This window comes from Paramormyrops kingsleyae, chromosome 17 (assembly GCF_048594095.1).
Source record: "Paramormyrops kingsleyae isolate MSU_618 chromosome 17, PKINGS_0.4, whole genome shotgun sequence".
Lineage (NCBI taxonomy): Eukaryota > Metazoa > Chordata > Actinopteri > Osteoglossiformes > Mormyridae > Paramormyrops > Paramormyrops kingsleyae.
The window spans coordinates 23,445,568-23,471,465 of record NC_132813.1 but is presented as its reverse complement, the minus strand read 5'-3'; the positions used below and the strand labels follow the sequence as shown (position 1 = coordinate 23,471,465).

The 25,898-nt window shown below is 40.1% G+C and overlaps 1 protein-coding gene across 1 annotated transcript; it reads left to right on the top strand.

Annotated features, from left to right (window-relative positions):
- Positions 1–6,787: 6,787 nt before the first annotated feature.
- Positions 6,788–12,221, top strand: diabloa (diablo, IAP-binding mitochondrial protein a). Its single transcript, XM_023837059.2, has 6 exons — positions 6,788–7,212; positions 7,793–7,913; positions 8,489–8,614; positions 10,107–10,217; positions 10,703–10,799; positions 10,930–12,221. Exons 1-6 carry the CDS (start codon positions 7,085–7,087, stop codon positions 11,130–11,132), a joined length of 786 nt encoding a protein of 261 aa, XP_023692827.2. The 5' UTR covers positions 6,788–7,084; the 3' UTR covers positions 11,133–12,221.
- The last annotated feature ends 13,677 nt before the right edge of the window (positions 12,222–25,898 follow it).

Sequence of the window (25,898 nt, the reverse complement as noted above, 5' to 3'; positions counted from 1 at the left end):
CTTGTCATGTCCCTTCAGGAGGGCTGAGAACTAAGACAGACTTCATCTCCTGTCAATCTCTTCATATTACACGAGAACCATGTGACCTGTGTGATGTCACTGCACATCGTCAGTAATGTTCAGTCTCTAATTTGAAGTGAATCAACAGCAGCATCTTGGTGGGATGTGGAGGGTAATTTAAATAATCCCAGGTGCTCTGGAAGAACTAGGAACATTGAAGATGGGCACATGTCTGGAAGGCATGTCAAGGCAGTGCTGTCTCATGGTGCTTTGTGAAATTTTCAGCAAGCTTCACACGGGGCCTGCTGGTTAGCTAGATAACTTGTCTGATTTAAGGTACCCCAGTTTAACTGGAATTTATCTTTGTTCTACATTTAGCCCATGATACCTTAAATCCGATAAATTATCTCGCTAACCCAAACATCCAGCTTCAGGATACAGACCCAGGGCCTCTGTTATGCTTTGTTTAGAAACACCTGGTTATGGAGCATTTCATCAATCCCAATAAACGCTATTTTTAACATTTTACAATTTATAATTCATATCTTCCAATTTTCCAGAACTGTTCATCTCTGAGATAACATGATAGAAAAATGAACTCAGCTGTCATGCCAGCCATTTTTGTTACTGTCTGAATTGATGAATGAATACCAGACCGTTAAGGACACAAGGCATGTTTGCTTTCACTTTGGTAATGATGTACACACTAACTGCTGTAGTTATAAACCTTTGGGCCCATGGACAGGCTGCTCTTACCAGCTGAAGATGGTTCTCATATTTAGTATATTGCACTACTGGCAAATACTTCACTGATGTTGTTCTTACTGAGAGGGGAATATGAGACAATGAGGTCATCTGTTTGCATCTAGGATGTGTCAGATTGTGCTGTATGGACACATAATTTGCTCCCATGAAACCAATCAAGCTACCCAATTAACCAAAACTCATTAATTATTGGAGAGATCTTAAGACAACTCATTCAAGGGAATTATCTTGGCAAAAAAATTAGATGATGTAACTGCTCCCAAGGTGGTAAATTTGTTTGCACAACAAGCCTTAAAATTAAATGCATTCATCAGAGTTAATTAATCATTAAAATCATTTGTGATCAAAGCATTTGTTTTATAGCATTTAATGAAACCCAGTTATACATTTGAGATTCAGCATGAACTCCCACTGAAAGAGACCCTGAGTCAGTTCCAGAACATATGATGATGTCAAAAGAACTTGGATTGAATCTTTGGTTAAAGTTATGGCACAATTTTGCCTTGTTCTTGTAAGCATGACACATGAATATAGATAAATGGTGATATAAGCTAAACAGAATTTGTGACATACAGGCTTGGGAATACGTATTGTTATGTGTTGTTATGAGATAATAGAAGAATCGAGGATATATAATCCATTCATGTGGTCTGCTGTATTTTGGAGGAAGAAGGGGGGCCAAAACAAGGCCTTTTAACATGTGTTATGTGTTTCAGGGAGAAGAAGCAGTAGAAAGGGTCAATATTGGGATAAAATGAAAGGAATCATAAATAATGTAGTTTAAAATCTGAATCTCCATTTAATGGTAAGCAACATTTACATTACATTTACACTTTTATCCAAAGTGACATACATCTGAGAGATCAGGGTCTGCCAATCCTTGGGGCATCTAGGCTTAAGGGCCTTGCTAAGATCATAGGGACAGCATACTAACCCACTGAGCCAGCCAGCGCTGCCTACAAATGCATGTTCCTTCGAGCCGGAATTGAACCTGCAACCTGTCCAGCTTTATGCTTCTATAGCCCTCCACATTACAGACTGAGGCTTCAAAGGGGGCAGAGTAAAAGTATTACGGGTCACATTCTGCATTTGACCAAACAGGCCAACAGTACCAGTTTTGCATTCAGTTAAGATATCTTAATTAATCATAGCTGTGCCACATATGTCAAAATGTCAGCATGTTCTCCTTGTCAATTCACATAGCAGCTGTCATTTAAGCTATAGGAATTTGGCCTGTGTTTACAGCTTAGAAGGTTCAGACTGTATTGATTGCAAGATAACACAAAAGTAAGATTACCACCAAAAAACAGTTTTCATTGGATATTTGAAGAGATTATTGCCTATGGTGAAATGTCTTTGATAAAAAAGGCACCCCTTACTCTGTTTACAGCCAACTAAATGGGTAAAATGTGAATAAGGAAATAAATATGGCATAAATTAAATTATAAACGAAATGTGTTGTTTGCCAGATTAATAAAGTCATGTCTTCAGCATAAACCCTGAGAGATATATAACTCCTAGCTTATTAGTCAACATCCACAGAGAGACCTTGTTTATCCAACAAAAGAACAAACCAGGCAGTTAGGTTTTGTAGGTAAGTGTTAATGAGTGAGTAGGGGAGACACCGCCCCCTAGAGCTTTGGACCAGACACTCCTGGTCTGTGCTGTGCATGCAACTCACACGCAACATCAAGTTCATTTTAGCTGACTGTTGCAATATACTTGTAGGAGTTTCATCACGCATGACTATGACATAAAACTGTGTGATAAGGTGAAGTCATCTCTCTTCAGACTGTGTGGGGGGCGTCAAATTTATCAAATGATAATTTCTGCAACACCAGAACTGTGATTGCTGCTGTTCAGGTTACCACTTCTGCTACACAAGATTTAAAGAACTGAATCCACTTTAAAGAAAAACATCTTATAAAACAAGATTTGCAAAGTCACAGGTACGCAGGGATGCAGCCATGCACACGTCCATGTCGAGCTGACTCAGAGAGTTCCTTGAAAAATACCAAATTGTAAACACAATCCTAGCTGATCTTTCAGACAGACACATTCAGGCAGGTAAATGGGGAACCGGCTTCAGAGCTCCCTTCATATGAAGATGAACAGCATATCTGAAGGAGGTGCATCCCTCTCTCAGGCTCATCTTCTCTCTGCTCTGCCATTCTCCAACCATTCACTGACTGCTCTGTACAACTGATCACAGACACTGTTTAGTAGATGCATTTATGCAGTTTAAGATGTCAACAAGTCAACAAGATGCATTAAGGATTGTGCAAAACACAGGTGTTACTCTTTGCTAAAAAATCTATAATTTGATGGTGAGAGCACGTTTGATTTCAGACTATTCCAGGTAATAATAGGCAGTTCACTTATCTCAGATTCACAGTGATTTGAACAGTAGAGGCCCACCAACACCGATGAGAGACACTGTAACTGATCAACTCCTACTAAGTGCACCCATTTTTATTATTGATTGGATATCCATCCATCCATCCATCACATAATCGCTTAACCCCAACTGGGGTTGCGGGGGGGGGCGGAGACGTCCTTTAGAACTGCCTCCAGAAACTGAGAATCTGCTTAGCAAATTAATTTAAGCAAAACCCACACTGGATCTTATTAAGTAGTTTAGGGAACTGAAAAAGTACCACCTTAAATCCAGTACCATAATGAACATCAATCAAATTGATATTACAAGCTAGGTATTAACTGGCTATGATAAGGGTGAACATGCATCTTTGCAGTTAACTCAGACAGGGGGCGCCAGCAGTGAAGCTGGCCTAGGGCACCATCTTGTGAGGAGGCGCCCACTTAGCCAGTCAGCCTCACTTTGTCTGTCTCAGATGGCATGTGGCGCTCTGCATGCTCCCTCATGTCTGACATTCTTTCATTGGTATGTCACTGTGGCTCCTTCACTGCTGGTGTATGTGACACCTGGGCTCGCACTGCGGTTTGCTCCTAATGCTCCTCTGGATGGTCCCCAATAGCATTCTATACCCGCAATGTTATGTGGTATTTAGTCACCTGCTACTCATTTAGGGGTGGAATATCTTTGATGTAATTATCTTTCTGTCTGTCAGTTAACATTGAATCTTTTGGGGGATGTAGGGGGATATTAAAATCATTTGCCAGTTGCACAAAGCAAGACAATATAGTTATTCTATATTTCTATCTAACTTTTTGATGTTCGTTATTATGTATCTCATCTCATATGTTAGGCTGGCAGCTGCATGGACAGCACTGCTAAACGGACCCAAATGCCAGTTTCCCTGTAGTGACACCCCAGATGCCAGAGGCCATTTGCTGACATTATTGTCAGAATGGGACGTGTGGGGCTTGGCCACCGTCCATCCAGGGAGGGGGGGGGGGGATTGAAGCAAATCAGTGTTTGCACTGATTCCTTCCACCTGTTCATCTTTACCGGAAATCGTATACAATGGAAACCGCTTATAGAGATCACGGTTATAGTGCTCAACCACTTATATGGATCAAAAAGCTTGGGACAGAATCATTCCTGTACAAATACTGTTTAAATAATTTGTTTTTAGTAATCTGTAGTCTGCTTAGTGTTCATTTAGGGTCTTTTTAAACACGACAATATATGGAAAAGTTTTAAACTGCGTTTTTTTTTTCTTACTTTGATCACTCTACTTCGCCTTGCAGTGACCCCCCTGCTTCTCGTTAGCTACCCGAGGCTAATGCTGCATGAACAGAAAACATGATGGGAAAAAGAAAGTCATTCTCTCAATGACAAATATAGACTCATCAAAGCTTATGATAAACTGCCAAAAACAAGCCAACAACATGCAGTAGCGAAACTACAATATAAAGACTTTGAGACAATATAACGTTGTGAAAATGCACTGGATAAATAAAATTGAATTGAATATTTGTGTAAAATACTTTACTGTATTATAGCGTATTTGAATTATACACGGTTTAGTAATTTAATTTGTGCAGTACTGTAATTTAAAAAGCGTTTGAAACAGCTGTACTGTATTTTGAAATCGTCAATAAAATTGATACATAGTGACGCTGTGTGTTTTATTAATTTATTCATGCAATATACAAATGTCAATTAGATGGCAATCTGCCTGAGACATAAAGAAAAAGGAAAAATCAGTTATAATGATCATCCACTTATAGTGATCAATTTCATCCAGACAGATGTGATCACTATAAGTGGTTTCCACTGTATATGAATTTATCTTCCTTTTGTTTTTATAGTAATCCTAGAACACAACCATTTTATAGTGTCTGAGCTATTAAATACTTGCAGTTGTATTGTACCTTAATAAGAAGGATTTTTGTTGTTTATGTTTGTATTTTGTCCAAGATTCAAGCTACTTTTGAATATGGCATTCAGAAATTAGAAAAGCTCACCTGCTCACTGGCTACTTACTAGCAAAGGCTGTGATGTTCATAAATATGTGGCAATTTATATAAAAATGAATATTAAATTTCATACATGTATATATGTTACTCTTTGGTATTACATGACAATACATTTACATTAACTATAACAACTGACATTTTACATTTTTCGGTGTAGTCTGCATTGCTGAGTTTTAGATGACAGTACATATTTGTACTAAATTCTTACCTCTGACTATCATGTTAGTGATTACAAATTAGTAGTAGTTCATAGTATAATACAAAAAACACTCTCATTATATACTATTATTTTTTCCTAGTCCTTGTGTTAATGGTACATTTAGAGCCTATTTCTCTTCCAGCATCTTTTTGTTCCTTCTGTTGGGTAAAGTCCACCATCTTGTGGTGGAGTAGAAGTTAAATCAGCAAGAGTACTCATGGCACCTGGCCTCTAAAACTAGCTATGCATCCATCCAGTTTCCAACCACTTACCTGGTTAGGGTCATGGGGGGGGGGAGGTTACACAAGCCATCACATGCAGCATAGGGTACAGTGGATGGAATACTACTTCCTCGTAAGGCACACATTTTTAGTCTTCTGATTGCAGTTATAGATTTTTATAAAATTTAATTTCTCCTTGTGGGGACCAAATAAAGGTCAAAATGTCAAATAACAGGTTTTTATCACATTGTGGGGACATTTGCGTTCCACAATGTAATGTATATCTGACCCTCACACAAACATGCACGCACACACACACACACACACACACACACACACACACACTGGCCTACCTATCTAATTGGGGACTGTCCATTCATTTCTATGGGAAAAACCCTAATTCCAATCATGACACCCTTAACCTCTACCCATCCCTAACTTTAACCATAAGTAACCAACCCAAAAAGAAGACTTTTGGCATTTTTACTTTTTGATTGCATTCACAGATTTTAATAAAGCTGAGGTTATCCAAATGGGGTCCTCAAAAGATGCCACGAAAGTGGGGAAATTTCAGGTTTTTCTACACTTTGGTGACAATTTGGTCCTCAAATGTGATCTATGCAACCTCCCCCCTCCACACACACACACACACACACACACACACACACACATTTGTATTCATCTCTCTGGGGACTGTCCATTAATAATCCCAATGACAACCTTAACCTTTAGTCAGCCCTAATTATAATCATAAGTAACAAAACAAAATACATACATTATCAGTTTTTTGATTGCAGTCAGACTTTTATAAAATTGAGTTTCCCAGGAGACTGAAAAAATGTCCCCACAAGCTCAAAATAATAGGTTTTTTTGTCACATTTAATGGAAATGTAATATATTCATGACCACACAGACACAGACACACACACACACTATAGGCAGTATGAACATAACAAGAATGATCAGTCTCGCTATATAGTGGCCTATTACTATCACTAATTGTTAACTCGGTATGTAATAATTGTATGGAATAATTAATTTTTTACAAATGCTGTGATTAAAGACGGAACACTGAAACAGTATAGGCATGAGAACTAAAGTCCATAGAGTGATTAGGCTACATATTAACATTGTTGATGCTGGTCCTGTCTGTGAAAGTGTGTACCCTGTGCATGTGAGGATAAGCCATAGCACGTAGTTCATGTTTAAACAGAACACGTTGTTTTGACAAGCAGGTAAACAGATCGATGGAGCGGTCAGTGGAGTCATGGTGAAGCTCGCATAAATACTTCAGGGTCACTCTCATACAGTACATTACAAACATTGAGAGAGAAGAAAGAGAGCTGCTTTATACAATCTTCCGCCAGGTGTCGACATTTCGCCGCAACAACAACAAACTTGCATCAAAAACAAACAAAAATTAGCTATTTAGGTTTGTTCAGCAGTATAGGTTATTTTTAAATACTGGTAAGTATTTACCAATTTAACGGAGAAAATGCAGGCTCTTCGAAACTGTGCGTTGTGTTCAACGGAGGGACTACTATGTAGTCGGACCGACTTCCTACAGCTTCGGAGCAACATGGCGGTATTTGCGCGAGGGTTCTCCTCTGTTGGTTTATTAAGGTATGTAGCGGATCTTTCAAAATCAGTAAAAACCAAAATCTATGTAAATGTAATGTGTCACTCCATCCATAGTAATTTATCTGTAAAAGTGATAACTGCAGTGGTTAACTGAACATTGAACAATGTGCATCGCTACTACCATATTATTCGGGGATGCACAGAACTGGTGCACAAGTAGAAAAGTACGCATTCTTCCTATAAAGCGATACGCGAGGCAATTTCTTGTCGTAGCAGCTCAAATGCACATAAAATTTACACTCATTTGCGTTGTTATGACAAAATATTACCATATATTTTAACGTTTATACCTCAATTGAATTACGCATTGACTGTGTCACGGCGAATGGGTAATTGCGTACCAGTAATGTGCATCCTTGCATATATTATAATGCAGCTTATGCACATTTACCCATTTCAGTCATCGGAAACGTTGAAGTTGAGTAGTTATTTGTTGGCTGCTTTTTTCTTAAGTGTATGACATCTTCATGCAATTTCAATGCAGTTACTGAAACGTCGGTGAAACTTTAACGCTATTTTGGGAAAAATGCACTTAAAGTTGTTTTTTTGGGGGGGGATCTAGGAACACGGCATGCATACTAAGCAGCAGGAGAGCCATGCGACGGAAGCTCCCCGCGTGGACACGAGCCGATTGCATTTCCCTAAGCGTCTCCGGGGGACTGTGCGCGCTCCCTTTCTATAAGGTCCCTTTACTCGTCTATACAGCACCTCTTATACCTATTATAACGCAATGTACAAAACGTTTGAAACCTAAAATGTATGTACAGGATTTGTTGAACAGTGCAAAATAGTAGACGGTGCGACAATATATCAAAGAAATGGAAATAGCAGAATTAAATACGGGAAGTCGCCTTTTATTCAGCTATTGGCACCTCTGATATGTTTTTTGCACCAATACCTTTTTGCACTCTTTTGCAAATGCTGTACATATATTTATATTTCAAATACAAAGGAAGCAAAAGCCTGTTGTGTAGGAGCTCTTCATATTAAAAATGAATGAAGATGCAGTTGTCTGTCAGTATGGCAAAACTGAACTTAAATATCTGAATTTAAACGTCACATCACAACTTATGTATCAGAACAGCAACGTAACAACAAAAGACGACATCCACAGGCTCACTTAGTAATGCATGTTTAGTCTTAGAGAACTATATTGCCATTCAGCTTCTTGGAGTAGCCAGAAAACAAAAATTTTCTTCTTCTGCACATCATATTTTAACTGAGTGCACTGAGTCTTCTCCCTGTTTTTCCCCATCAGCAAGTGGAAGACCTCTCTCATGAAGCCATAATACGCAGAGCATCATCTCTGGTAACAGACAGTGCCAACACCTACCTGTCGCAGACCACCCTGGCTCTTGTGGATGCCCTCACACAGTATACCCGAGTAAGTAGCCAACATCCCGCAAAACACTGATTCAGGCAAAGTATCAGTCCTGGTTTTATTGGATCTAAGTGCAACATTTTACACAATCTATCACAAAATACCCTTGGATAGGCTTGCGCTTTGGGTGGGCCTCACTGGAACAATCTTGAACTGGTTTAGGATATACTTTGAGAGCAGCAGTTGTTATGTTGAAATTAGCAGTTGTAAATTGAGGTGTCCACCCAGTAATTGTGGAGTCCCACAAGGGTCTCTCCTAGAGTTCCTTTATTCAACCTCTATATGCTTACTTTAGGTAAAATTCAGCAAATTCACAATATGACTTATCATAGATACATGGATGACACACAGATCTACCTGCTCTGTCACCCAAGTCTTTTGCCCCATCTACTCCCTATGTTAATTCCTTGAGCAAATTAATTGCTGGATGCTGCACGATGTGCTCTAGCACAACAAAGAGAAAACTGAGGTGATTGTTTTTGAGAAGAGAAAGGTGTGACTGAAGGTTAGTGCCTAGAGTCTAAGGCCATGAAGACAAAGGAGCTTGTCAGAAATCTTGGCGTCCTGCTTGATGAAGATTTGTTTCACGACCATATTAAGGCGCTATAAAAAATCTTCCTTTTCTCACCTTAGGAACATCTCTAAAATCAGAAGCCTAATGCAGGATCTTGAAAAATGTATCATATACCTTGTCTCCAGTCAGGAGATTATTGGATTATTGTAACGCTGTCATATATGGATTTACCAAAAATACAGTTTACATCACAGATATTCTGATTGAATATGAACGTAACCGGTCGCTAAGATAATTAGCAGCTGGTCAACTAATAGTGCAGAATGCAAGGTCAAATGGCATTCAGCTATTTCACCATTCATAACTTGAACCGACTCCCTAAGTAGAAGAGAAATGCACCAATTGTTGCCACCTTCAAAACCAGGCTTAAAACATTGTTATTCCACAGTGCCATTGATTAGCGCTCCTAATTAATGTTGATGCTTTTTCTTTCGCTGTTAATTTGGTTTTCTTTAACTTGTAGTTTTTAATTATTATTTTAATTGCCTTTTACTTGTACATTTTAATTGTTCATTTAATTATTGCTGTTACCCAGTTTTATATAATGCATTTTGAATGACCTCTCTTTGAGAATGTGCTGTATAAGTTGACTAGACTTTGTGAAGCTGCTTTCAGGCATTATTCTTCTGAAAAAGGTGTTATAATAAGACCCAGGCGCTGGCTTTTACTTTGTAAAATTCTGTGTTGTTGTAGGCATTAGGGATAAATATTGTGCTCTGACCAAGTCTGCCTCTAGCATCTGTTTTTTTTTTTGTTTTTGCTATTTAACACTAAAGATAAGTATTTTGTAAGGCAGGAAATGTCCAGTTTCAAATAACCTTGGGGTCACATTGGCACATGCACACATCGCTGCTGCCTCTGGCCCTACAAACAAGGCCGCAAAGCACTGCTTGCTTTGGTAACTCAGGGTTTTGGCCACAGGCTCTGCACACGCTGATCGCTCTGCAGAAAAGATACCTGACGTCTCTTGGAAAGCTCACCACAGACGAGGAGGATGCTGTCTGGCAGGTGATAATCGGCCAGCGTGTGGAGGTAGGTGCCATTCCGTTTGAACTGGATTCTTTCCCCCATTATATCCTCAGTTAGAAGTACTGCAAATAAAAATGTTAGTTAATTCAGCCCGGCTGCACCAGGATTTAGGGGAGTTTTGAATGCCGAATTCTGCTTCTGCAGTTCAAAGTAAGGTACCACTTTATAGATAGGCTCCCTTTTACCACTTATAAATGGTAGTTACTTATAAATAATAATAAAAAATGGTGTACATTGTTTGCAGTTGTCTATTAATGATTTACAAAGTGTTAACAACCTAATTAATAACCTGATTATAAACCATTCATAAACCCTTTATAACGGTTGTCAATGTGAAGTGTTACCCAGAGCCATATATTTATTTCAAATTTACATTTACAGTGCAAGTATTTTAGTGACCCCACCATGAACTGCTTTGATCCTAAGTTTGAAAATGATTGATGTTGAAATCACATGTGTGCCTTTCTAATTTATTTTCCATCTCTCAGGTGGGTGACAAGCTGGAGGAGTGCAAGCGATATGAGGCGAATTGGGCGAATGCCACCAGCCTGTGCGAGTTGGCTGCTCAGGCAGCACACAATGCAGGTATGTCTGTCATTTTGTGCAGGTTTTAGCTGTCTGTTAGTGGGAAATGGCTGATGATTTTTAATATAACACGAAAACCAAAGTCCCTTGGATTTACAGCACCGTCGCTCATCACACCTTATGTTCGCAGGGGCAAATGAGGCATCTGCAACAACCCAGAGTAACCTGCAGGTGGCGCAGTCACAAGTAGAGCAGGTTCGGCAGCTGTCACTGGTGGCGGAGCGGAAGCTGGCTGAGACTAAGGCTGAGGAGATCCAGAGGGTTGCTGAGTTTGCGGCCAGTATGGAGAAGAGCGGGGAGGATATGCCAGAAGCCTACCTTCGAGAGGACTGATTGCAATAAGCCAATAATCCCGACCCCCTCGCCCCATACAGAAAAGTCAGCTTGTCCAGAGCATTGGTGGGTACATAGTAGTGTAATGATTGGGCCCACATGTGAATGAAAGATCTACCACATGGCTGTAGACAGTTTGCTTTTGCTTACCCAGAGTGGACTTTTCTGCAAATCAGTGTTTTATATAAAAACAAATCTTTGTTACTATAAATCTGTTTGGAAAGATCCATTAGCTGATGCAGGCAGAAATATTGAAAACCATGTAAGTTAGTGCTCAGCTATAGAGCAGTATGCCTGTATAGGGGGCGATGTGTGGCACAGCAGGGTAGGCCGCTGTGCCCGTGGTCGGTGGTTCAAATCCCAGGGTCAGTGGAGTGATGTCACTGTTGGGCCCCTGACCCCCAATCACTCCAGGGACCAGCTTATACTACTTCCTAAATTGTATGTCACTTTTGGATTTGGATCAGCTAAATAAATTTAAAAATATATGAGAGTAATAGACTAAATAATTTCTTACAACAGAACTTAATGCTACAGTTAATATTACTCTGTTTAATGCAAAGGATGACCTGCAGTATGCAGTAATTGTATTTTTCATTTTTGGATGCTAGATTGTATTCGGCTGTGTGTGTCTGTGTCTGTGTGTGTGTGTGTGTGTGTGTGTGTCTTAGGTGCTTGTGGCCTGGATCTGGCCTGGACTGTGTTATAATTATTACATTGTGAGGACCAAATTTCCCCACATTGTGATAAAAACCTGTTATTTTGACCTTGTGGGGTCACAAAGATAACCTCAATTTTATAAAAATCTTTGACTGCAGTCAAAAAAGTTTTGTATTTTGTTTGTTTACTTATTGATAAGTTTAGGACTGAGTAAGCGTTAATGTTATCATGGTTGGGATTATGGTTATAACCACAGAAATGAATGGAGAGTCCCCATAAGTGTATGAATATGTGGACTCTGTGTGTCTCTGTACTGTATGTGTGTGTGCACTGTGGACTCGCATTCTGTCAAGGATATACCATAGCCTGGCATAGGCTCCACTCATGCAATCAGCTGAACATGAAATAAAGATATTTATATGGATATAATGTGAACCTTTTTTATTCTAAGAAACATTAAGTTTTATACAGAAAAGTCAATGGATAGTACTACACTGGTAGCCTTCAGCAGGAGCGGTAACCATAATAGAAGGAAAAACTTATTTCCATTTAATTAAAACACGTTTCACTTTTCAAGCTGTGTTGTTTTACCTTTGACTAAAAGCAAAAGCATTTTTGAAAATATATAAAAAATTTAATTGCAATTGAAATTTGTAGTGCTACAAGTGGCTGAGACGACAGGCCCCAAAAAAGCAGAGGTGGCGCGGTATCCCTGCAGTGTGAGTGACTGTACCGCAGCAGGCTGTCTTGAAGGACCCTGCAGCAGTGAAAAAGCATTCACAGATACGACAGTGTCTCCCAGGTAAAGACCTCCCCATGGTCTGTATAGACTTCAACCCTTCCAATGAAGGAATTAACCCAACAAACAATTAACATGCATAATACAAAACACTGCTTATTAAGTTTTAAAATCAGTATTAAAAGGTAGTAAATCACATAAGCAAAAATTAAAGCCATTAAAAAGTATTAAAAGGTATTACACGCAAATTTACGAGGTATTAAATGTTAGATTTTTTTAAAGCTACAAATTGTCCATTTGTGTTTTAAAGTTTATCTGCTAAATTTCTCGCAAATTATTTTAAATGTGGATTAGGCTCATTCCTTCATTCATAGATGATCTCTGTGATGCTGACGTCATATTCGGTGGTCGAGCGACGTAAATATCACCTGGATGGGGGTTAGCGCTCTCTGGTCGCATATGCGATGCACAACTCATAAATCAGGAATGCCTGGATGAGAGCAGTTAGTCAACTGGTGCAAATCGACAAACTCATTGAAGAAAAAGCCAAACAATTAAGACACTTGCCATGAATAGCCTAGTGGATAAAGATATGGACTTGTGACTGAAGAAGTTAAATGCAAGATGTTTTCAAAATCACGGTCACTAAATTTATTCTGTTGACCCATGTTCCCTATTTAAATTCTGTTGTACAGGCCAAAATTGTGTAACATTATAAATCTTTAAATCAGTTTGAAACTTGTTTAAAAACGGTTGCAACTCAATGCCGTGCGGGTTTTAAAAAACATTGAGAAAGTATTAAAAAAGGTATTAAAAAGTGTTAAATTTAACCTCTGGATTTCTGTATATACCCTGAAAATGTACAATTCCAAAATACAATTGTATTTAAATTTATTAATAAAACTTAGAATTTTCATTATAACACAATCATCCTCTTAACAGTTTGGTTTTGCCCATCAAATGGCGAACACCCCTATCAGAAAAGTGTAATGGTAGCATCCCCTCAAGCTTCACAATTACAACAGTGATAAAGCACTCTTCCGACTGGAATTCAAGTTACTAAACTTACTACCTCCCAGCCATGATCTCCCCCCTTAGCAATCAATGCAAGTACCAATACTGCACTTTGTCTTGTTAGATAGATACCTTAAAACCCAAAGCCAGTCAAAACTGGAGATTATCAATAAAGTGTCAGAACAAAACAATTATAGTCGTACAGGGTTGACATTAGACGGTTTAAGTTTCGTAAGTTTTCAGTGACTACATTCATAATTATGTTCACTGTAAGTGTTTCCAGCATTTTATAAACATACCATGCAGTCACCATTAGCATTATGGTCACAGTCCAGTCACATTACAATCCAGTGATTTTATAATTGTGTTTTCATTCATGTACCTTGCAATTGCTCAGCCTGCCCTGGACAGCCTGCAGACTCACGGGAGGCAAAGGCAGGGAAACTCCCTGGACAGGATGCCAGTTTATTGGAAGCACTCACACTAACACACTATGTTGGGTTTAGAGACACTGACTGGCCTAACCACAGGAATGAGCCCATTTGACACAAGGACATGCAAATCCTGCAGTCAGAGAGAAGGACTGAAGCCCCCCCCCCCACACCTAGAGGTAAATGGAGAAAAACTAGATTAGAAATACATCTACGTATTTATAAGGAGTGTGTTTCAATTTACCAGCATGCCATACATAAAGCACGACTGGCATACTTTCCAAAAATGATTGCTAACAACAAAAACAATACTAGAGTACTATTTTAAACTATAAATAGGCTCCTCCCCCCTTCACAACCTGTGGTACAAGAGGCATCTGCTGAGAAATGTGAGCGATTCCCACTGTTCTTTAAAACTAAAATGACCAATATTAGAGCCTCTATAGTACCAGCTTATGATCCATGTAGCTCTGATAGCAGAGCCCCGTTCTTGCTGGATTCTATTTGAGATTGTCATGGAATGCTTGGAAAGAATCACACAGCTGCAACCATCCACATGTTGCACTGACCCAACACAGTTTTTAGTCATTATGCACCCAAACTACGGCCACAGCACCAGTTAGAGAGGCTGAGTCACTTTCTTGTTTTAAAAAGCTTTTAAAAACGTATTATTTACCCTGACTTCTAATATTTAGTATTTGTCCCTGTATTCTTTTTATATAATTCTGTTTTATGCATAACTATTATCAAAGTTTAGATCTTGATTTTGATCATATTATTTATTCTAATTTTTGTATTTTATTCTTTTATACCATCTTCTTACACTCATTTACTCTCCCCCCCCTTATATATATTTGCACTGTAAAGCACTTTGGGCTGCATTTTATGTATGAAAGGTGCTATATAAATAATAAAGATTAAATAAAGATTATGACACAGAACTTTCTAGCATATCAATGAAAGGAAGTAGAAAGTGCGAGCCCAAAGCGCCCAGTGCCTTGTTTGTCTGGGCTCTTCCTGCTCAGGTTTTCACCCAAACAGGGACAATGTGGCTCTGTTGGGCCTTTGAACAAAGCGTTTAACCCCAGAAAGCCTGGAAAAACGTCTCAACCTGCGCACTAAGCACAAGTTTCGCTTTCACATATAAGAGCTCATACGTGCTACCTATACAATGACAATAAGGCATTCTGCTAAATGGCACTAACCTTTACCTTTGTGAATGGGGGACCAATAATCCTAGATAGATGTCTGAACCACCTCAAATGGTTCCTTTAGATGTGGAGGAGCAGTGGCCTCCCAAATGTCCGAGCTCCTCACCCTGTCTCTAAGGCTGAGCCCAGACCCTTTGCCAATGGAGCTCATTTCTGCTGCTTGTTATTGATCCCCATCGGGAAATTCTCTTTTCTCCTGCCTCATCTTGCACTCCATGATACACTTATGCTCACGCTTTTATACTTAAACTCCTCCGCTTGTGGCAGTAACTCATCGCCCACCTTGACAGGGAAATCCACCCTTTTTAGGTTGAGAACCACGGCCTCAGGCTTGGAGATGCTGATCCTCATGCCAGCCGCCTCACACTCAGCTGCAAACTGCGCCAGTGGCTGCTGCAGGTCACAGCATGAAGCCAACAGGACCACATCATCTGCAAAAAGCAACAGTGCATCAGTCACGGGACCGATAAAAGTTATGAACAGAATCGGGTCGCCCTGGCGGAAAACCACACCCACCCAGAACAGGTCTGGCTTACTACTGGCAATGAGAGCCAAACTCTCACTCCAGTGTCCTTATGAGATTAAAGAGATGGTCCAGCACTCCATGATCAGGACAGAATGTGCATTGTTCCTCCTGAATCCAAAGTTTGGCCAACAGACAAACTCCAGTACTCTCCAGTACCCCTGCATAGACCTTCCCAGGGAAGTTAAAATTGAAACACATCGTGCAGTCCCCTTTCTTTAAGATTGGGACCACCACCCCTGTCTGCCAGTCCAAAGGCACTGTCCCCAAAGTCCATGCAATGTTAAAGAGTCGTGTCAGCTAAGACACCACTCTCCTTATGTTTCCAAAAAGTCCTTAAAAGCTGAGCTTGAATTAAATTCCCCTATAATAAATTATGCAGAATACTGATACAGTGCGACACCAAGAAATAGGAACTGAAATAGTGGACATAGTCAGTAAAAAATGATCAACTGCTGGCGACAAGCATGGCCGAAAATATTAAGCACCAGGGAACCTAGGGGGAGAGCTGAACATGGATTCCCTGACTGAGTGGAGACCTATGGTGGGGATTCCCTGGATGGTGTGACTAATGTGAAAGGGAATCCCGGAGTGATGTAGATGGGGCCCTCCCAGGCTGATCTGATACACTGCTCTTGTCTACAGTATATATATCATGAACAGGTACATATTGCTCTTCTGTTTTGCTGATCCATCCATCCTTCCATCCATCCATCCACCATCCATACATCCATCTTTCTTTTGTTTAGAACAAGGTCATGAGGGGGTGGAGCCTATGCTGGGCAGGGGTTTATCCTCAGAATGCGAGTCCATTGGGTGCGCTCACACACACACACACACACACGCACACAGGTTTGTAATTATATCTTTGTGGGGACTTCATTCATTTCTATAGGGAAAACTCTAATCCCAACATGACAACTTTAACCCCTACCCAGCCCTAACCTTAACCATAAGGAACCAAATAAAATATAAGACTTTGGCATTTTTTTGGCATTTACAAATCTTTGTGAGGACTTGAAAAATGGTCATCCTTAGCCTCCGATACCATCTTCCTTTCAACACTCCTCTTAGCCAATCTAATATTATTTTTTAACTTTACCTGTAGACTTAGATACTCTTGCTTTATTCCGACATCATTAGTTATTTTCCATTTGTGGAACAGAGCCCTTTTCCTACTGACTTTATTCTTAATTTCACTAATAAACCACCTTGTTGCAGTTTCCTAGATTTAGTTTTGCTGGAATCAGGTATAAAGTCCTTTTGCACTTGCAATAATGTGCTTTTAAAAAATTCTCATGCCTCTTCAATAGTTTTGTTATTTGAACCCATTCAGTTTACAGTTTCTAGTTTCAGTCTCATGCCATTAAAGTTAGCCTTCCTAACATTGTATACTTTTAATTTAGACTTTGCTCTTTGGACACTAAAATTAACCTCAAATTTAACCATGTTATGATCACTACCGTCCAGTGGTTCTAAAACCTCTAATTTTCCAGTTATTAGAGAAAATAAGATTGAGAATGGCTTATCCTCTGGTAGGGGTTTTAACGAACAGAGTAAAAAAATTCCATCATCTGAAGTTCATACCCCCCCACCACACACACACACACACACACACACACACGTAGGGTAAACATATCCTTATGGGGACCGCTCATTCATTTCAATGGGAAAAATGCTAACGCTAACTATGACAACTTTAACCCCTACCCTGCCCTAACCATAACCATAAGTAACCTAACAAAATACAAGAGTTTTTGCATTTTTAGTTTTTTCATAGCAGTCACCGATTTTTATAAAATAGAGTTTTCCCTTATGGGGACCAGGAAACCGGTCCCCATAAGGGAAAAAAAACGGATATTTATCAGGTTATGGGGACATTATGTCCCCATAAGGATAGGTAAACCCGCTCACACACACACACACACACACACACACACATACACACACAAATAAATACTGTCCATTACCTACCCTTGGTGCGATTTGTCACAAAATCTGAGAACTTCCGGATCATCACCCTTACAAAGTTTGGAAAAGATCCATCAGATTCTTACCAAGTGTCTTCTATAGCCTCTTTTTCCTTCCTTTTCTGCCAAATATAGCGCTGCTGTTTCATTTCTGGGGCAGTTTCAAAATGAATTCAAGTGTAGATCATCATCCATATAATGTTTTAGCAAAGCAGCAATAAGATCCATCAAACACATTTTAACTCACCGCATTCACAAGGTCAAATGCCATCAGCTTTCACCCTTTACTGCCGCTGAGCAGCATTGGTTCAATTTTGCTGTGATCTGTCTCAGAATTTAACCAGTTCCAGATGTTCACCCATACATGGTATCTGCAGAATCTGAAAAAGGTCCTGCTAATAATTTTTTAGTTATCACAGTAATATGATAAACCTGCCCTTTTCTGTTATATCACTATAGGATGCTGCTTGAATTTTGGTGCAATCTCTGTCAAAATGTATTCAGTTCCAGTCACCCAGATAATGTATCTAAAAAAGTTGAAAAGATCAGTGAAATATCCAAAGCTCAAGGGATTGGAAGATGAATGAATGGATGGATAGTAAAGCAAGGCAGGATAAGTCTACCAGTTTATTCAGCTTAATTTAAATAGTAACACAATGCTGGGGAAGAAGATTTCGTTACTATTAATATCTAAACGTATGTGCACATGAGTATGTGTATGTTTTCCTAATGAATACAGCGACTGGTATTAAATATATTTCTCTGTTTAATGATCCACAGATAAGACAAAATACTTTCTTCTGCCTTTGTTCCACACTCCCCAAATCACTTTTATTATTTACCAGACATTGTCCATTGGAGCAACTCCATGGTCATTATACTGTACTTAGAGTGCTGTCTGCACACGTCATCACTGAACCCACCAGAAGTTTTTGACAAGTTGTTCCACTTGGGAAAACAGCTTTTTTCCAGCTATTATCTGCTATCTGGTCTACTTAGCTCTGATGATCTTTTGGACTTTGGATTTCCCTCCAGCTTTTAGTTCAATGTTCAGCTATATACCCGGAGACAACACACAGTCTGCGTCATTTAGTGTCCCAATAGAGGGCCAATGAAAACAAAAGCTGTTTGTTTTAAGTAGGCCGTGCCCCTTCTGATCTGCTGCGATCAATAAGCAGCCAGGTTTGCAAATTGTGGACCACAGACACCAGGCAGCTAAATCTAACACGTGTCTTTCTTATAGCTTAGATGTCTTTCTTAACCTCCTGAGAAAAAAGTGTCCTTCAATTGTAGGTTATTTGGAGGAAATACGACATCTTACAATTTAGATTTTTTCAAATTTATTTTTATTTTTAATTTCACAGCATGTCCTCTTTAGTGCACAACAGGAATGAATATGTTTCCTAACATCAGTGAAAACATAAATGCAAAAATAAAATGTCCACTACAATGGACATAAATGAATGGGTGGGGTCTCAGGAGGTTAAAGGTCACAGTGTGTCCTTCATTTGATGAGATACATAGGCATAATTTTAGGTATGTTTATCTTTTGCAGGGAAAAATTTAAAATTTAATAATTTTTTTTTTATATTTATAATATCTAAAAACTAAATATTGTACTAATAACTGTGCTTGACCATCCTGGTTCAAATTATTCATGGAAATGTCTTAATAATTGTTATAAAATTAAGCCATTTTTTAAAATGGAAAAAAGAATTCAGTGTGCTGAGAGAGAGCATGTTAAAAAGTAATTTGAAGTAAAGTAAATTATTCACGCCGTTAATATCTGACAGTCCATTTAATTATCTTATTTACCCTGGCCATGTTCCAGAGACCAAAGGATTTTGCTTTCCTTGGAAATGGAGCCTTTGTTAATAATCTGCAAAGCCTTTTCCTGTTGTTTATATGTATAGGTCTTTATAGGTAAAATCAGACATCCTGCTTTTAATTTGTCACAGGTAGATCTTTCTTTCAGTAATTTTTATTTCAAGGTTTCTCGCTGTTTTAACAGCCTTCCCATGCTTATGTGCTGCTATGCTGTAACGGTCCCACACAAGGTATCAGTGAGAAGCACTGTGGCCATGCATGTTCCTGCTCTGTATGTGTGTGTATGGAGTTTGTATGTTTTCTGTGTGCGGTGCAGGTTTGCGTGTTCATCCTTTTCAGCCAGCAAACCAATGCTGCGTCTCTCACGTCTGGTTCTTCGACGGTGGAATGAGCTGTCATAACCACATCCCCACTACGAAGAAATGCTTCAAAAACCCCTCTTTTCCCTGTCCCCACATTGCCTGAATGCACTTTCTGTTTATTTGAATAGTTGTTCATGCTTATTGAGTTTTTGAAATGTTTGATAGGTGTTATATACAGAAGCTCCTGTGAATGGGTATTCATTAGAAACTATGTGCTATGTGACTTACTTGTGCTTTGCTTTCAACAAAATTATCTGCCACATAAAAAAATGTAAATAAATATTAAGTAAAATGGTATTTATAAGTTGCCCATAGTGTATATGTATCCTATGAGGGACTGGCGTCCCATCCAGGGGATTCCCCTGTGCTTAGAGAGACTAAACTGTAATGCAGATGGATGCATTATATTTTTGTTCCTTTCAGATTACCCCATTTGTCTATGTTATATCCAGATAAACTGCAATTGCTATATGCAGTTACCAAATATGTACAGCAGATGGCACCATAATATCAATAAACTCTCTGGATTTGCCATTAAAAAATCTTTCAGTGCAATTTATATTTTGTAGTGACGTGTTTCAAAAACGAGTAGCTATAAACAGCAACATATTCAATATATTCAAGTACTATTCAGTACATCAAATTGACTGAAAACAAATAAATGAGTATTTATGATTGTTGAGAAGGTTATAAATTTGTATAAAAATGGTGTCAAATTTGAAAAGAAATTATTTAAAATGCCAGGGTCATTTTATTTGTACTACACTGACTTCAAATGTTTATAATTTATAACATAGTTTAGTAACGGCTGATTAATCACACCATAAACCTGTATTGAATAAGTGATTAGAAGGTGGATGAATGGAAGGATAAACAATTTAATCACTTTCTGAAAATGATATAATAACCGGAATACTGTATCATAAGATCAGCGGCATCAATTTGTTATGCTGATCTGGTCTTTAGATCAGCATGAAAATGTACACACTGGCCTTCTGTTCTGCAGGTCCACTCTGGGGACAGGCATGGCCGAAAATAGTAAGTATGGGGAACCTAGGGGGAGGGCTGAACAGGGCTTCCCTGAATGGGTGGAGATGTATGGTGGTGATTCCATAGAAGGTGTAGCTGATGTCATGGGGAATCCCAGGGTGATATGGACAACCCCCCCCCCCCCCGCCGGTCTCTTACACTGCCCTTGCCTATACAGACGCTCCTCTATTTACGAACGGAGTACGCACGCTACGCTGCAGCGTGGCGGGAGCAGCGGCCAGATGTCGTATTAGGCGGAATTGACGTGCAGGAAAAAAAAAGGTGTTGCAGACAGGAAATGGGAACCCAACAAACACAATTTGGACTTGCAGTCGTCTGAAAGTTTGTAAGTTGAAAGTTCGCAAGTAGAGGAGCGTCTGTATATATCATGAACAGGTACCTACTGCTCTTCTGTTTTGCGGATCCATCCATCCATCCACCCACCATTGTGGGGACTGAAAATGTCCTAACAAGGTCAAGGTCAGGTTTTTGTCACATTGTGGAGACATTTGGCCCCAACAATGTAATATATACATGACTACACACACACATTATGGGAAATTCTGAGTGAACTACCAGTCTTTGGAGCTTGACACACACAACATGTGAACTTCAGACATGAGGCACTGTCTCACTGGCTCACAACCCCCCTAACCTGGGCCTCTGAGGAGCTGGCACTACTCGCTACACCACCATGTTGCCCTTGATCTATTGCCCCCCCACCCCCACAATAATATGACAGTTCACTGGAAGCACAGATCCGTCTGAGCACCTGGTGTCATGGGCAAGCACACATCCATCTGTTTCCCATAAATGCTAATCCAGTGCAGGGTCATAGTTACCCTGGAGCCTGTCCCAGGAAGCTCAGCAGGTGAGGCAAGGCACACCCTGGATGGGATACCAATCAATCACATGTAGGAAACTGGATTCCTAGCTGGGGAGCCATGAAAGCTGACCTCACACAGAGCCAGGGGAAGAAATCAGATCCGAAACCCCAGAGGGGAGAGGCTATACTACTATGGACTAAGACACCAGACAACACAACAAAGTTATAACCATTGGTAAATAGAGTAATTTAGTTTTTAAATTCGAGGGCAGGACATTGCATGCTGCAGTGTGTTTCCCTCACTAGATTTATTAAAGATTCAGGAACCCAGGGGAAGGGGAGACCTGGGAAAACCCCAGTCCATAGACAGGGCAATGTGGGACACAGTGGGTTGGTGACAAAAGGGCACCTCGGGCTCAAGTCTGCTGCAGCCCATAGTTTTTAGGTCTCTCCCTCAGTGTATGTTAGTGCAGTAACACTTCATATAACTGCATTATACATACCCCCATAATGTATTGTAACGCATTCATAAAGTATTATAAACACGGTTATAAATATTTATAAAAAGAAAGCATAACACATTATAGCCATGTTTATTGTGCATTATGAGTGCTCTCAGCTATAATGCACTATAAGTACCTTCATAATGCATTATAAGGCGGATGGTAGCTTAGTCAAAGGAACGGCTGTGCTGGGTTGAAGTACGCCAGTATTGGTGCCAAGGTGAACCAGACGTTCAGAGCTTTGGATACTTCTAGAGAGATCGGTGTCCACTTGATCCATGCCAAAATGCTATTGGTGAGTCCGGTGATGGGAGCTGCAGTAGAACCTGCATCATAAATGAACCTCCTGTGTTAGTGAAACCAATTAAATGTGGAACCTGTTTAACCTTTAAGTGTTATACAGGTAGCGGTTGGCTGCTCCAATTCAGCATGTACCTTAATCGCTTCCATAGCCACTCCAGGATGAGCAAGCAGAAATCCTAAAAAGACACACTGAATATGTTCCTGCAGTGTCTTAGAGAAAATGAGTATATCATCTAAGTACAAAATGAAAAAGAAATTTTTTTTTTCTAAGGAGTTCTGCAGTCCAGACTACAGTCTATCAGTCTATAGCTGTAGTGCTGGCTTAGCTTTCAGGTGTGTACCAAAAGAAGTTTTCCTGGAGTCGCTGAGGAAGTTGGCTCTCGACAGTATCCTTAGGAATTACAGGTGCTGCTGTGCCTTCTTCAGTAGTGAGGAGGTATTGTGAATCCACGAAAGGTCCTTGGAGATGGCATGAAACTTAAACTTAAATAGATTTGATGATGATGTTGGAGTTATGCATGGGTATACGGTTATAAGTGAAAAGTGAGCAGAGCAGAGGACTCAGTACACAGCCTTGTGGCACCCCAGTGTTGATCAGGGTGGAGGAGGAGCGGATGCCTAGCCTGACAGTCTGTGGTTTGTCAGTTAGAAAGTCTAGGATACAGTTATATAGTGATGTACTGCAGTCTCGGTTGAGGAGTTTCAAGGTCATCTTCTTGGGTAGGATGGTGTTGAATGCTGAGCTAAATGCAATGAACAGCATCCTGACATATGTGTTTTGTTGCTCCAGGTAGGTCAGTGCTATGTGAAGAGCAGTTGAAAGGGCATCTTATGCTGATCTATTTGCTCTTTAGGCAAACTGGTGTTAATCCGCAGCAGGAGAGTGGTGAGTTTTTCATGTGAGCCAAAACCAGTGTCTCGAATACCTTGGTCAATATAGGGATGATTGCAACTGGCCAGGAATCATTCAGGCAAGTAACCACTTACTGTTTACATACTGGCACACTCGGTGTCCACTTGAAAGATCGGAGACAATTGGCTGATAGGGAGATGTTAGCGGTAACCTGTGCTAGCTGATCAGCACAGGCTTTAAGTGTGAGTCCTGGGATGCCATCCAGTCCAGCTACTTTGTAAGCATTTGTGCTGCACCACACCTTTCTGATATCATGGGTGTGCAGTACTAGTGTATCGTCAAGGGCGAATATACAGCTAAGTTTGGCTGGGAAGAAGACCTCATTTGTGGTCAGGCAGGTATTGGTGTTCTTGTAGTCTATGACAGTCTTAATTCCTTGCATCGTGGATCAGTGTTGCAGTTGAAGTGGCCCTCAATCCACTGACTGTTTATTTCGTTTGGCCTCCCTAAATCTCTTCTTTAGATTCTGCTTGAGCATTTCATTGGCCTGCTTGTCCTCCAGAGAACATTGGGTTTTGCATGTAGCCCTGGGCATTTCTTTTGAAAATGACCCATTCTCCAGCAATAAAACGATTTCCCCTCATGCTGTGCCTCATGTTTGCTACACTCAAGAAACATAGCTGCAGAGAAAACATCTGTAGTAAGTGGCTCTGATGCAGGCCATGGTGGAGGCATCTGCTACAGATCTGCTGATCCAGACATATGGCAAAGGTGATCCCAGTCCTGATTTGCGATCTCATCATTTAGAACGTCTATGTGTCCAGAGTATATTAGTGACCTATGTTTTTTCTCCTCCATTCCTCATGCTGGTGAACATTAGAGGTAGTCAGTTGTGTAGCTTCAGCTAATTCCGTAACTGTAGCAGTTTGCTATCATAGCAACCTTCCCGGCAGCACACCCTTGTTAGCTAGTGAAGCTCTCAGTACCTCATTGTGTGCTGTGCTAATCTTACTGTCACAAATCCAAAACCAACAAAGCACAACTGCAGACCCAGGCCAAATATCTTTACCCAAGGATAAAGTTCCTTGAGGGGAGACAAAACTGGAAGAAAGCTCAGAAAGTTCTAACGTTAAAATCACAAAGCATCACAAACCACCAACAGTGGTGGTTGTGTATTTTTTCCCATAGGCAAGCAACTCAATATTGAGCAGAAACAAATGTTACAGTTACAGATTGGCTGAAATTGCAGTCCTCGTGAAGCACAGGTGGTTCTAATCTTTCAACAATCCACCCTTGGAACATAATGATGTCACTTCCTAGGGGTCCGGGAGGTCCTCTGACTTGTTGGTGCCACCTGCTGCTCTAGTGTGGTATGACATAATTATTCGGAAAGCTATGAATGCTTTGTTAGCCATTCAGAAACACTGCCTGCTCAAAATTAAAGTTAATTAATACTACTTTTGTTTTTTAGACTAATGACCATATGCAAAGAAAGGACGCTTAAATTTAGATTTTTCTTAAATAGACACAGATTGTTGGAAAAAGGTTTACAATAGGCACTGTTTTATCCGTGAGGTCCTTTACTTTGCTGTGATGGGCTGGTGCCCCATCCCGGATTATTCCCTGCCTTGCTCCTCTTGGTTCTGGGACAGGTTCTGCACCCTCACTACCCTGCATAGGACAAGCAGGTATAGATAATGGATAGATAGACCCTTTCCTGTGCTTCTGTGCTAAAAAGACAAGCAGAATCCTGGCTAGAAAACACAAGAAACCTTTAACCCAATATACTACAACAAGCAGTAATTTGTGATCTGGTATCACTGCTACATAGCATAAATTTATGGGATGTCAGTCATGCACATCTTGGGAGGGGGGACCATCATGCTTTGCTCCAGGCCATTTTTTTCTCGGAAATAACAATGGAGCCAGATTCACATTATTTGGGTAAAATACGCCATATTTTTTCTGTCAGCAATCCACCTCAGGCTTTCCTGTTGCAAAAGTGAGACAGTAAGCCTCAGTTTTTCTTCCCTTGTGTCCCTCGGCCAGAAAAAAGGTCAAATAAAGTCCATGCAGCTCACTAGTTTTCATCATTCCTTTTACACAGACGTGAGGAATACCTCACATAATTGACTGGACCCTGCTGTTTGCCCTCACCATGGCAGAGCTGCTAGTGAGTGTAATTGCACTACCGTTATTGCCCTGTATTTACGGATTTTTTTTTTTTCATGGAATGCAGTCTCTGTGGTGGAAACTTGACATTCTGTGCTTTGCCTTAATAGTTCAGTATTTTTATTTCTGTCTGCACTGTCAGCAATGGGCTGTGCACCATTTTACCTGAACACATACGTTTTTATCATTTGTCTCGTCACACCTTTCTGTCTTTTTTTAAAAACATTTGTCTCTTTTGCAGCTGGTTAGTGAGCAACTGTGTGGCTCAGCCCACCATTGTTTTTAGAAGAAATCTGACCCTTCACTTTATTTCATGATGCCAGAAAAGGTTCAAGGAGGGTTT